Source organism: Nerophis lumbriciformis, linkage group LG08 (assembly GCF_033978685.3).
Source record: "Nerophis lumbriciformis linkage group LG08, RoL_Nlum_v2.1, whole genome shotgun sequence".
Classification (NCBI taxonomy): domain Eukaryota; kingdom Metazoa; phylum Chordata; class Actinopteri; order Syngnathiformes; family Syngnathidae; genus Nerophis; species Nerophis lumbriciformis.
This window is the reverse complement of record NC_084555.2, coordinates 28,378,946-28,392,477: the sequence shown is the minus strand read 5'-3', so window position 1 is coordinate 28,392,477 and position 13,532 is coordinate 28,378,946. Positions and strand designations below refer to the sequence as shown.

Sequence of the window (13,532 nt, the reverse complement as noted above, 5' to 3'; positions counted from 1 at the left end):
CAGCCAGGTCAAGGACCATTTTGGGCTTGGACTTCCCTCATTTTGTATATAGTTTATTTCAAAGATTTCCACAAATATTTTCTTTTTGTACAAATAAAACGTGCAAAATTACTCAAATGTTTTCTCGATTGTGTTCAGAAACTACAAAAGAAATACATGAAAGCTTAAAAAAAAAAAAAAAACACCTTCTGGGTAGTCCTAGCATTGCAGCACATGCACGGTGCAATCCCCGATTCTCAAACACTGACAGCTTCTTTTTTTCTCATGATCTCATTTCCAAGTTAAGCAGAGTCTGTTGGTCCCTCGTCAACAAGTCAGGTTTACTCGCCTATACTAATGGGGCTCTATACTGATAGTTATGCTCCTGCGTAAATATGCAGTCAAATAGATGTACAACTAGTGACGCGTGGCCTCACCTTCGTGTTTGTGTCATACAAATATACAGTACAAGCTGCAAGAAGGGAGGCTGCACGCCCCATTTCAATACTAAAATGCATCTGCTGAAGAGAAATCAGTGCATTAGTTTGGGCGTGTGCAGTCAGCACGGATGCATATATTTTATATGTACTTATTAACCAAATACCAAACAAAATCCTGTTTTTTTAAATGTACAAAAACATATTTGCTTCAATGCACGCCTTGCACAAGGAAGATTCATTGGCCGACAGAGGGCGCGCTCACGCAGTTAATACTAATTACAAAACACTTGATCTCGCCATTAGAAAGTTAAGATTAAACAAAACCATTCATCATATTTTAGATGATAATCTTTCAATATTAAGTCTTAAAAAATATTATATCAAAGTGTAATTCTACAGAATAATAATCTAAAAACATAATTCCTAATGATAAAGAAATTACTTTTTATAACACTTTTTTGTTTTGCCAGTCATAAAAAACAATATACAGAAACTAAAATTGATATAAAACAATAACAAGTAAAAAAACAACTGCTAAAATGTCTATTTCTGCTGGATCTACTCTCTATTTTATGCTGCAGCTGTTAAATATACTGTGATATTGTACATGGTAATTGTTATATATTGTATATATTATATAAAAATATGATATAAAATAATATATCAGTATATATCATGTACTGTATATATAATATGTAAATATTACATATATGTTATATTTTATATTGTTACTACGGTCCTTTTTTAGTCTACTTTATACCTGCATTAGCCTTTCCATCCTTACACTTTCCATCCTTTGTAACTGAGCTACTGTGTGGAACAATTTCCCTTTGTGGATCATTAAAGTTTGTCTAAGTCTAAGTCTAAGTCTAAAACTTCTTGGATGCAGTTTTTAAAGAAAAGTGCTTCCAATAGTCCACTTGATATTTATTGTTCATATTTATCATATACAATACGGAAGAGAATTGTTTACATTATAATACCATTTTTGACATTAATATTACACTATTTTGGTTACTCCAGATATATAAAAAAACACTGTAAACAAACTATACAATTGATATAAAACAACACAAAGTTAAAAATCAGCTGCTCGAACAAGAACATATCACTTTTGTAATGCACTTTTTGAAGGAATAATGCTTTCAAGAACAATAATCAACATATTCATATTTATATTGAATACATGTTGTTTTTAATTCTAATGCATTGTCTAACATTACTTTTGTGGACATAAAAACAGTATGAACAAACTATAACATAGATATAAAACAACTAAAGAAGAACATCTTATTTTCTGAACGCAGTTTTGAAGGAAGGGTGATTCCAGCAACAATAGTCCACATTACAATGAAATATTTGTTATTCATATTTATTATATTGAATTATTTGACAATGAATTTTCAACTTTTTTTATTATTATTCCAGACACATAAAAACACTAAAATAAATAAAAAGTAAACAAATCAGCTGCAAAAACAATAATTTTAATGCAAAGTTAAAGGAAGAGTGCTTCCAGTAACACAAGTCAACATTAGAATTCAATGTTTCATATTTATATTTACTGTATTGAATAGAGTTGAGCGTTGTTTAACATTAAGATACGTTAAGATAATGCACAGTGGCTCAGTTCAGACGTGCAGAACAATAAGCACAGAATGAAAAGCGCCCCATGCAAGATATGGAATACATAAAGGTGTTCCTTTAAAAGTGCATGCAGGTGTACAATTGGGGTGGATGCACGGGGAGGGCTTGGTGGGGTGGGGGGTGTTGGTGGTGCTGGAGGGGGGTGAAGTTTGAGGAGGCTCACGCCTAGGTGCGAGGAGATTATTCAAATAGGGCCCAAGGCGTACAAATGGGGATTGGAGGCTTGGCTGGCGCACACTGCTATATCACTGCGTCAACTGGCTGCAGCCAGCGTCATTTCCAACTGCGCTCGCACTGCTGACGTATTGCGCGGCTGCCTCTCCTTTTGTGCGCCACTTGGACTTGGAGGCACAAGGCAGCCACACCAGCGGCACATTATTCCACCGGTGGTCCCCCAGTCGGCGGCGATATATCCTAGAGACACTTCTGGCTGGTTTTCCCTTCTCTTTCCTGTGCTGGGAGACGCTCGGTTGAAAGTCCTCCATGATGCTCGGAGCAGTTAAAATGGAAGGACACGAGCACACCGACTGGAGCACCTACTATGGCGAGCCTGAGGTGGGTACCTTCAATATATATTTCCCCCCTCTTGTCGAAAGCCGATCCCATTTTATACAACTCAATATTAGCCCTGAGATAATATTAACTTTGTGATCAAATATTGACTTGAGGCGCCTCCAAATCCTCCCCCATCTCCACGCCGCGCGCTATCCTAACAAAGTTGCTTGACATGTAGAGGAGGAGGAGGGGGGCAACTTTTCACTTGGATTATAATTTTAGTCTATATACCTATCTTCAGCAAATCACACTACTTTTTTCTCTCTCTCATGTTTTCACTCGACAAACAGCAGGCATGTTTGATTTGGGGGAGCTGATTGGTTCAAATATTTGGGATGCGCTCTTGTGTGCGCGTGTGTGCGCGCGCTCTTCTGGTGGCAATGTCGGCATTAAATGTAACTTTCACAACAACCTGCATCAATAGGAGCTTTCTGAACAATACACCCGAATATGTTTTAACACATGCTTAATACTAGTACATAATTGTAATATCATTGCACTAATGCCACCAATTATTTATTGTATAAGTGCACCATTGAATACCACATAGACACAAAATGCATTGTAATAGTACCAGTGCAATAATACCACTGTAGTGCACTATTTAATAAATACACAACATGCATTTTAACAGTATCAGTGCAGTAATATCACTGTTTAAAATATTAAACGGTGATATGTGTGTACTGATACACAGACGCAACATGCTTAGTCAGTGCACTCACGGTGCACTATCTATAACAACATGCAATTTAACAGTGCTCTATTTAAATATGCACTAACTGGACATGCGTTTTACAAATGCCAACCACTGTTTAGTAGTGACAGTGCACTATTTAATACCACAAACACAACTCACATTCTAAAATGAGTGCCCAAATACCACTGTGCACTATTTAATAATTTAAGAGTAACCTAACACACATTTTAAGTGGACTATAGGTGATGCCACTGTTTAGTAGTATTAATGCACTATTCAATACCACTGCAGTGCACAAAACCACTGTTTTAGCGTCAGTGCACTGACATAATATGTATTTTGTAAGTTCACCAACGATTGTTTAATGTAAGTGCACAATATATGTTTTATATAGTAGTATCACTTCACCAATTAATAACATTGAAAGAGCATATGTTAGCATTGCTGCAATATTTAGCAATACATAGTGCATTATACCGTCATCAATGCACTAAAACACTATTTATTGGTAGTATCAGTGCACTATAACACTGTAATATCAGTACACTATTTTTAAACAATTATTTAAGAGCAATACTTAGTGCATGCATTACACCCTGTTTAATATCATTGTACATTAACATTGTTTATTGTTATCAGTGCACAACAAAACTTTGTTTATCAGTGCACTATTTAACATCATTGTTTGATAGTATAGTATCAGTACACTATAACATTGCAGTATATTGTGCACTGATACTCTTTTAAACAATATATACTACTGGTGTTACAGTGCACTGACACTAATAAACAATGATACTACATTTTGCAGTAATACTATTTAATATAATTGTTTAATAGTAGCATCAGTACACTTTAACATTGTAGTAGTGGTATCATAACATTGTAGTATATAGTGCACTGACACTCTATCAAACAATGATACTAAATAGTATTAGTGCAATTGTTTTGTTTATTAGTAACAGTGCACTGTAACACTATAGTAAGCGACCTATTCAATATTATTTAATTAGTGCACTATACCACTGTTTAATATTAGTGCACTATGTGTACCTGTATCAGCGCACTATATTACATTGTCTATTAGAAAGAACACTGCAATATTTAATAGCCTTGTTTAATAGCAGTATCAGTGCACTATAAGTTGTATTATCAGTACACTAAGAAATTCCACTGGCAAAACAACATTTAAGTAGTAGTGTCATAGTGCACTGTTTAATAGCAATACAAAAACATGCTTATTGGCACTATAGCATGACAGAAGTTGTATTGTTTATTATACTTGAAAATGTTTTTGTTACTAAATGATATTTTTCATTGATCATCCACAGTGTTACACTTCCGTTGGCAACATGAACGGCGGCCTGGGCCTCAACACAATGAACACTTACATGAGCATGTCCGGCATGAGCACCTCCGCCAACATGTCCGCCAACTCCATGAACATGTCCTACGTCAACACCGCGATGAGTCCCTCCATGACCGGCATGTCGCCGAGCACCGGCGCAATGAACGGCATGGGCGCGGGCATGACGGCCATGAGCGCGGCCCTCAGCCCCAGCATGAGCCCCATGACCGGGCAGCCGGCCTCCATGAACGCGCTGACGTCCTACACCAACATGAACGCCATGAGTCCCATCTACGGACAGTCCAACATTAACCGATCCAGAGACCCGAAGACGTACCGGAGGAGCTACACGCACGCCAAGCCTCCGTACTCCTACATCTCTCTCATCACCATGGCCATCCAGCAGTCCCCCAGTAAGATGCTCACCCTGGCCGAGATCTACCAGTGGATAATGGACCTCTTCCCCTTCTACCGGCAGAACCAGCAGCGCTGGCAGAACTCAATCCGCCATTCCTTGTCGTTCAACGACTGCTTCCTCAAGGTGCCCAGGTCGCCGGATAAACCCGGAAAGGGCTCGTTTTGGACTCTCCACCCGGACTCGGGGAACATGTTCGAGAACGGCTGCTACCTGCGGAGACAGAAACGCTTCAAGTGCGACAAGAAGATGCCCGGGAAGGAGTCCGGGCGGAAGGCGGGAGACGGCTCGTCCCACAGCAGCTCGGAAAGCTGTAACGGAAACGAGTCGCCGCACTCGAACTCGTCTTCCGGGGAGCACAAAAGGTCCATGTCGGACATGAAGGCCGGACACGAGGCGCTGAGTCCGGAGCACGCGGCCGCCGCCGCCGCCGCCGCTGCCGCCGCCGCCGCCGCCGCAGCAGCAGCGGCAGCCGCCGCGGCCTCCGCCTCCTCCCCGCAGGGTCAGCACCTCCTGGCCCAGCATCACTCGGTGCTGACCCACGACCCTCACATGAAGCCGGAGCACCACTACTCCTTCAACCACCCCTTCTCCATCAACAACCTCATGTCCTCGGAGCAGCAGCACCACCACCATCACCACAAAATGGACCTAAAGACATACGAGCAGGTGATGCACTACTCGGGCTACGGCTCCCCCATGACCGGGGCCCTCTCCATGGGCTCCATGGCGGGGAAGGCCGGGCTGGACACCTCCATACCGGACTCCTCTTACTACCAGGGTGTCTACTCCCGGCCCATCATGAACTCCTCATAAAAATGACTTTTATCTGTACATTTGTAAAAAAAAAGAAAAAACAAAAAACAAAAAAAGGAAAAAGAAAAAAAAACGCAATATAGAATTTGTGAACAATATGTATTTCACATATTTTGGACGTTTCTCATCGTTTTAGTTAGCCTGATTATTTCCCACAGGATATTGTTGAAAACTTGTCTGCAGCATGCAGGAATGGACTCCAAAGAAAATGAGCTGTAAAAAAAAAGAACTTCTGCATAACTGAATTAAAAAAAACACCAACAAAAAAAAACAACAAAAAAACACATGGATTTCTTCAATCATTTGTGTAATTCCTATTTATGGCTTGTATATGTGTATTCTTGTAGTGACAAGAGCAGAATCTATATTAAAGTGTTATTGGTCATGTTTTCTCAAGATGATGATTCGCTGTGAAATTATTACATAGTGCACACGTTTTCTTAAAGTTGCCATGCATCCTCATGATAATAATAATAATAATAATAATAATAATAATAATAATAATAATAATAATAATGATAACATTATTAATAATAATGATTTGTTTTGTTATTATTAACAAAAACGATCTATCCAAAGTTAAATACTTTTAAATCAATAACACACACTTTAGAATACAGTTAAACAAGCTACATTATTTATAAGCTGTTATATTAGTGTACATATTTTTTAAATAATGCCACATTTTACGAGGTTTACATGCAGTTTAAATTCAATCTACATGACTTAGTGCCATGATTCATAATGCATACACTATAATTAATCATGCTAATATTACATATAAACGCATGAACATTTTTTTTGAAAAGCAGATTTATATTCCAGTATTGTTAAGTTGAATGAAATGATCCAGCAAGTCCAAAATCCACTCATATTATATATATATTTTTTCATAGAGTGGCATTTTTTTATTTACATGATGCGCTTTTAGCATAAACATGGTAATAATATCAATATCATTATTATGGATTTACTCATCTCGAGTGTTTTGACCCTAACCAAAATATACAGTATTAATAATAATAAGAATAATTGCTTATTCAAAACAACTATATTTTAATGTCATATATCTATATGTTTCAGACAAATAATAATTTAATTGAGAGCATTGCATCAACCAATTGCAGCTGCAGGCTTCTTGCGCGCCATGCACATGCGCATGAGAATGCAACGAGATGCAAACTTTCAGTCATTTGGAATGTGCATGTTCATGCACGGCAGTAACATTTTGTTCGGTGAATATAGTACAAGTGCTTTTTGTCACATAAATCAGCCTCCCGTGGCGCAGGAGAACTGTTGGGGAAAAAGGCTGCCATGATTGCTGGGATGTGCTGCTCTAACTTCTCCATCTGGGCCTCCATTGTCTCCTCCTGTCTAAGTTGCAAAGTGGTGGGACCCTCCCATCTTGTTAGATAAGACAGTTGAATTAACCGCACCCACAGAGTCTCCACAACAAGCACACCTCCCTCATGGCGAGCCTATATATGTGATACAACACCATAGCCGCTCTGCACCTGAACAGGTAGTGCGTAAAAGTGTGCTTTTATTCTCTGGACCCCACTTTACGCATCCCACTTTAAACAGAGTGATCTGCGAATAAACAACGCCAGTAAACAATGGAGTGGAGGCTAGGCCTACGTATATAGGGAGAGCACACACACACACACACACACACACACACACACACACACACACACACACACACACACACACACACACACACACACACACACACACACACACACACACACACACACACAATTGCACCCAATATGTAAACTCTGAATAGCAGCTCTGTAAATTTACACAGACATTAAAATTGCCTCTATTCATTTTAGACATATCACGTTAAGCTGATTTTTTTTTTATAACACACTGATCGATATCTCTGTAAAATAATCATTTTTTTAACTAGCAGGGCAGTGAAATCTTTGCTTTGTGCTAAAGTCAACAGTGACTGAGTTTGAGCTCAAATAAATGCCGTGATGTCTGCAGCCCTTTGCAGAAGGCAGCAGGCATTAAAGCTTCCACAATGGGCTCCTGCATGTGTTGGGCTTCACAACAAGCACCGTTTTGCACAGGTAGGGATTTTTTCCTGACATTTCTAAAAGGGTTATAAATACATCTTGTCCTCTTGAGAGACATATGGATGCATGATAGCAGCGCATGGTGGTGCATGAAGGTGGTGGGTGAGCATTCTCTACAAAGGAGATTGGATTTCAGAACAAAGCTGACAGGATTTGCAGCTTGTTGCACTTAAAGGATTGAGAGGAAAAAAGCAACTAGAATGCAATATGATGTGTAAAATAATAAATGGTAAGGATGCATGCATGGTGCATCATATGTTTTTGTATTTGTGGTGATTTAATGATGCGTGGTGACTTATTTAAATGAAAAAATATTTAATTTAACAATCTCTTTATATTTTGGCAATGTGCATGACTTACATATTTGTTGCTCTGATCAATCATGCATTGATCACATCCATTTACTTTAATATTGATCCCATTTGTAAATATAACATTCTGTTTCGTATATGATCATCTGATTAATTATCATTATTTTAAAATGTTAAGAATTATTAAAAGTTAGGGTATAGTAAGACTGTGTATATGCAAGTTGTAGATACATATTACTAATATACGAATAATAATAACAACACATGAAAATTATACATATTAAAAATTATTATCATTTTTATTATTATTATAATAATAATATTATTTATATTTCTCTAGTAATACAGCACTTGCCTATAAACAATCCTATTATACCCTCTACCTTTTAAAAGTTAGTGATTGAGTATAAGTGATGTATTATTTAAGACATAATAATCATTCAAATAATAATAACATATTATGATAATAACAATAACATCTGTTGATATGTTATATCATTATTATTAATATATTACTATTTTATAATTGATCAAATAATACAGCACTTGCATACACACTCTTACTAAGTTTTAACAATGCTTAGAAACACAATTAAAACTTATACTACTAATAAAATATTATATATACTATTATTTATCCAATAATACAGCACTAGCATATAAGCGATCTATAAACTAATATTTAATAATCTTTAGCTATAACATTTTAAAATAATAATAATAATAATAATAATAATAATAATAATAATAGAAATCATAAAAATGCTAATAATAGTGGGAGGTTTTCCAATAAATCAATCTCCTATTGGAGCCTCTATAGTGCACTTGACGAGCAGAAGATGGGAATGGCCTTTTACAAGTCTACTAGTTCAAAGGTAACTAACCCCAATCTGTAGTGAAGGACAAAAGGCCACATCATTCCACCTCCCTCATCTTTTCATGGAAAATAAATAAATGAAATAAATAAAATAAAACGCTCCTCATCTCCTGATGCATGCACCATCCCAGACAAGTGTTGTTATAGCAACAAAATAAAGCTTCGTCCAGCCTGTTGATCCTTTTACTCTGCTAACCTGATTTATCTGCAATTCCCATGCAGTTGCATTTGCATATTTCTCCATGAATGCCTTCAAATTAGACCTCACAGCAGTCGGGCCATTATACAGGCATGTTGTCTGTCTTTTATTGATGGTAAAATAAAGCCTGCCTGTATGAGTAGTATGATTATCATCTTCTGCTGCCAAAGTGAGACGTTCTCCCTGCAGCAATGCATTTCAATGCGTTCTAAGCCTTTAACGCATCCACCCATGGGTGTTAACTGAGTGGAGCAATGCTACCAATCCCAATTCATATTTTCTTTGTTCCAAAAATATTGAAGTCTTAAGCTAATTGTTGCATATAAGGACATGCATGGCAGTGGTGTATATGCATGCCGAAATATAGATGCTTTCAGGCAGATATGTTTGGGTGTCTGACGCACCTTTCAGTCCAAAACCAGCCGCAGCCCGCCGATTGGAACACCCAAGTCGAGCTGTCTCCATGGCAACAGCGGGACACCGGTCCAACAAGCTGTAATTCTGTCTCAGGCTTTTGCAAGGGAGTGACCGACGAGGCCAACTTAACTCCTCTTTTAGGAAAAATACTCTTAATCCGATATTTTAGCAGGGTAAACTGTCCTAGCTCGCTTTATTAAAGGCACCGCAAGTCAAAACGATATAAGCCACCCAGCAGGCGGTCTGTCCATCTTGCAGCCGTAAAAGCGTTTCTTCATTATTTCCCCCATTGATTAGTTTCCTAACTTACTATTTAGTATTCTTGCATTTTAAACATGAGCCCATTTTTTTGATATGCATTTGCTGACTTCTTACTGCTCTATGTGCCTTTAATTGCCCCCCTGGAGACAAATTAAGTTTTATTTAAAATTAATTCAATTAAAAATTATGTAATGTGAGGGGAAAACACAAATTATAAGGGCCGAACTATAATTGTAATATCCATCAATTTTCTACCGCTTATTTCTCCATCCATCCATCCATTTTTTTCTACCGCTTGTCCCTTTTTGGGGTCGCAGGGGGTCGCTGGAGCCTATCTCAGCTGCATTCAAAAATCATTAACATTATGTTTTAGTTTTGAACGAATCTAATTTGCCCCGCAAGGCATAATTATTACACTTGTAATTACAGGATTTCACAGGATTATTTCACAGTAAAATAATTAAAAATCTAAATGTACTGTAACCTTATAACAAATTACTGTAAAAATAACAGTACCCTTATATTCAGCTGTGTCTAACTCCAAAGTAAGTAAGAAAGCAATGCAATTAATAGCCAGTAATTTAGTGTGATTTTACCATGATTTTTTTTCTTTTCACATTGTATGACATTATTTATTCATGAAATGATATGTTGGAATTAAAACTGATAATATATGATGTGCTAACTATATTGTTCGAAATAAATTATAACTATAACCATTATTTAGTATTACTGTTCTTATTATTATTTTACACATTCAAATTAATTGTTGTGCTACATTTTGTTTTTTAGATCATGATTTGCTGCAATATATATTGCATATTTATCTACTATAAATATTAGGGGTGTGGGAAAAAATCGATTCGAATTCGAATCACGTTTCTCACGTTGTGCAATTCAGAATGATTCTCATTTTTTTTTTAAATCTATTTTTTTTAAACTATTTGTTTATTTGTTTTTCATATATAGGTGTTTTTTAATTAATCAATCCAACAAAACAATACACAGCAATACCATAACAATGCAATCCAATTCCAAAACCAAACCCGACCCAGCAACACTCAGAACTGCAATAAACAGAGCAATTGAGAGGAGACACAAACACGACACAGAACAAACCAAAAGTAGTGAAACAAAAATGAATATTATCAACAACAGTATCAATATTAGTTACAATTTCAACATAGCAGTGATTAAAAATCCCTCATTGACATTATCATTAGACATTTATAAAAAAAAAAAAAAAAGAACAATAGTGTCACAGTGGCTTACACTTGCATGCATCTTATAAGCTTGACAACACACTGTGTCCAATATTTTCACAGAGATAAAATAAGTCATATTTTTGGTTCATTTAATAGTTAAAACAAATTTACATTATTGCAATCAGTTGATAAAACATTGTCCTTTACAATTATAAAAGCTTTTTACAAAAATCTACTACTCTGCTTGCATGTCAGCAGACTGGGGTGAATCCTGCTGAAATCCTATGTATTGAATGAATAGAGGATCATTTTGAATCAGGAAAATATTGTTTTTGAATCGAGAATCACGCTGAATCGCAAATAATCGATTTGGAATTGAATTGTGACCCCAAGAATCAATATTGAATCAGATCGCGGGACACCCAAAGATTCGCAGCCCTAATAAATATACAATATACATGTGCTTTAAAGAAGTCAAAAGAAAAAGATATAAAGAACACGGGGTTGGATGGATGGATGGAAGGATCCAAAATTAAGATGACACACTTGAAAATATGTATCTTTTAAAAAAATAGGAATACGTGTAACACATCTATATTACTTAAATAATAAATATGATGAAATGTGTTATTGCCAATATATTAATATATAATTTTATGTTATGAATTGCATTTAATTGTGTAAAAAGGACTCTTCAACATTTATTCAGGTTTAGAGTTTACACTTTTACATTGAACAAAACCGACAGGTGTGACATTTATTTTGAAAATCTAGACATATAGGGTCATCTTGAGGATGTGTTGGGCTGGCAAGGTGTGTGTGTGTGTGTGTGTGTGTGTTTGAAGGGCAGACAGCGGTAAAGCGAGAGAGAGAGAGTAGGATGGACAGGGCGAGAATGCGGCTGCTGACTGTGATGTGTCCGCGTCTCTTCTGACATGACTCTGTGACATTCCAGTGTGGGACTCCTTCATGTCGGGGTGACAGGACGTGCGAGAGAGAGAGAGTGAAACAAGACAGACAGAAAAAAAGGGAGTGAGAGAGGTCCATCAACAATGGCCATTGAGTACTGGGGGAGGCAGCAGCTGGTGGGACATGCAGTGACCTACAGGCGCTCTATTGAGGCCAGCATGGGGCGCCTCTCTCTGCCTTGCTGCTTTTATACGCTTGGAAGTGGATGGATGGTCAGTATTTATCTTTGTGAAATATTGCTACATGCAAATGCTGCCTTTAGAAAAACATAGAGTGCAATATATAGACCAACACTGCAAACTGGGTGTAGCCCATGAGGTGCACACGCTTGATGCTGTTCTTTGGCATTTCCCAGCAGGCCTCATGCCCGCCTTTGAGATCAAGCCTTGCGGGTAAAGCTAGCATATAAACTCAGCCAGTTAGCGACAGGGTAGCACCAAATTCTCGGCCCCCACAAGACTCCTAAAGGCCCCCCCATCACATCCTAATCCCAACCTAGCCGCCCCATACACATACACTTGTTATGTTTACGTGCACTAAAAAACACATTTTTGCATTGATTTGGTTGAAACCAGCTTTTTAAAACACATGTAAAAAAAACTTTAATTAGGTTTTTGACTTTTTAAAAACATATCTGGTAAATATCTATACAACCCCCCAAATCATTGAGTTTAGTTTAGAATTTTTTTTTTTTAACAAAAAAGTGAAGAAACTCAATCTAAGTGGGCAGAATATGATCTTATATAATCATATAACCTGTCATTACTCACTTAAATATACATCTGTCAAGTGTTCCTTTACTTCAGAGTGTATAGAATAGACATTATCTGATACACATAGGATTATCATCAAAACAATACTTTAATTAATTATTACTATATTATTAAAAGTGCATCTCCTCAGAGTTAAGTCCCCCTCTAAAAACTAGTAACAACTCTGTTTGAACTTTAATCGTGGGTCCTTGATCACACTACAGTTATGTGCAATGAGATGCAAAAGTGAAACTTGTACTTTCTATTTAGTACTTTCTTCCATTTTGCCACAAATATATTTATTATATTTTTACATATCTTCTATTCTTGTCCGAAAAATGTTGGTGCTGTGTGAGAATGCTTAAAGATGAGCCTTGATGATGCTATGAAGTCCGTGTTGAGTGAATCGTTCAAAGTTAGGTTTGCTGCTATCCAGGTTGTACCATCCTTTTCGGATTTTTGAAAGGTATAGGTAGTCTTAAACATTCTTACTTTGATTCAATCAACCTTATCAATTTAGTGTTTATGGCTACACATATTTTGTATTAACATTT

At 37.0% G+C, this 13,532-nt stretch overlaps 1 protein-coding gene and 1 long non-coding RNA gene across 2 annotated transcripts in view; both read left to right on the top strand.

Moving 5' to 3' along the window:
• The first annotated feature begins 2,371 nt into the window (after positions 1-2,371).
• foxa2 (forkhead box A2) lies at positions 2,372-6,286 on the top strand. The gene is made up of 2 exons (XM_061967974.1): positions 2,372-2,621; positions 4,653-6,286. The coding sequence occupies exons 1-2, from the start codon at positions 2,550-2,552 to the stop codon at positions 5,898-5,900; spliced, it is 1,320 nt and encodes a 439-aa protein (XP_061823958.1). The 5' UTR covers positions 2,372-2,549; the 3' UTR covers positions 5,901-6,286.
• Positions 6,287-7,794: 1,508 nt separating this feature from the next.
• Positions 7,795-13,532, top strand: part of LOC133611276 (uncharacterized) — a 42,951-nt gene continuing 37,213 nt past the window's right edge. The window contains exon 1 of the long non-coding RNA XR_009815969.2: positions 7,795-7,981. This is a non-coding gene — a long non-coding RNA (uncharacterized lncRNA). The remainder of the gene's footprint in view (positions 7,982-13,532) is intronic.

Excerpts from the sequence above, each read along its gene's own strand:
- foxa2 (XM_061967974.1), top strand. The coding sequence starts at position 2,550 with ATGATGCTCGGAGCAGTTAAAATGGAAGGACACGAGCACACCGACTGG. Across the intron at positions 2,622-4,652 it reads CCTACTATGGCGAGCCTGAG|TGTTACACTTCCGTTGGCAA; the intron begins GTGGGTACCTTC and ends GATCATCCACAG.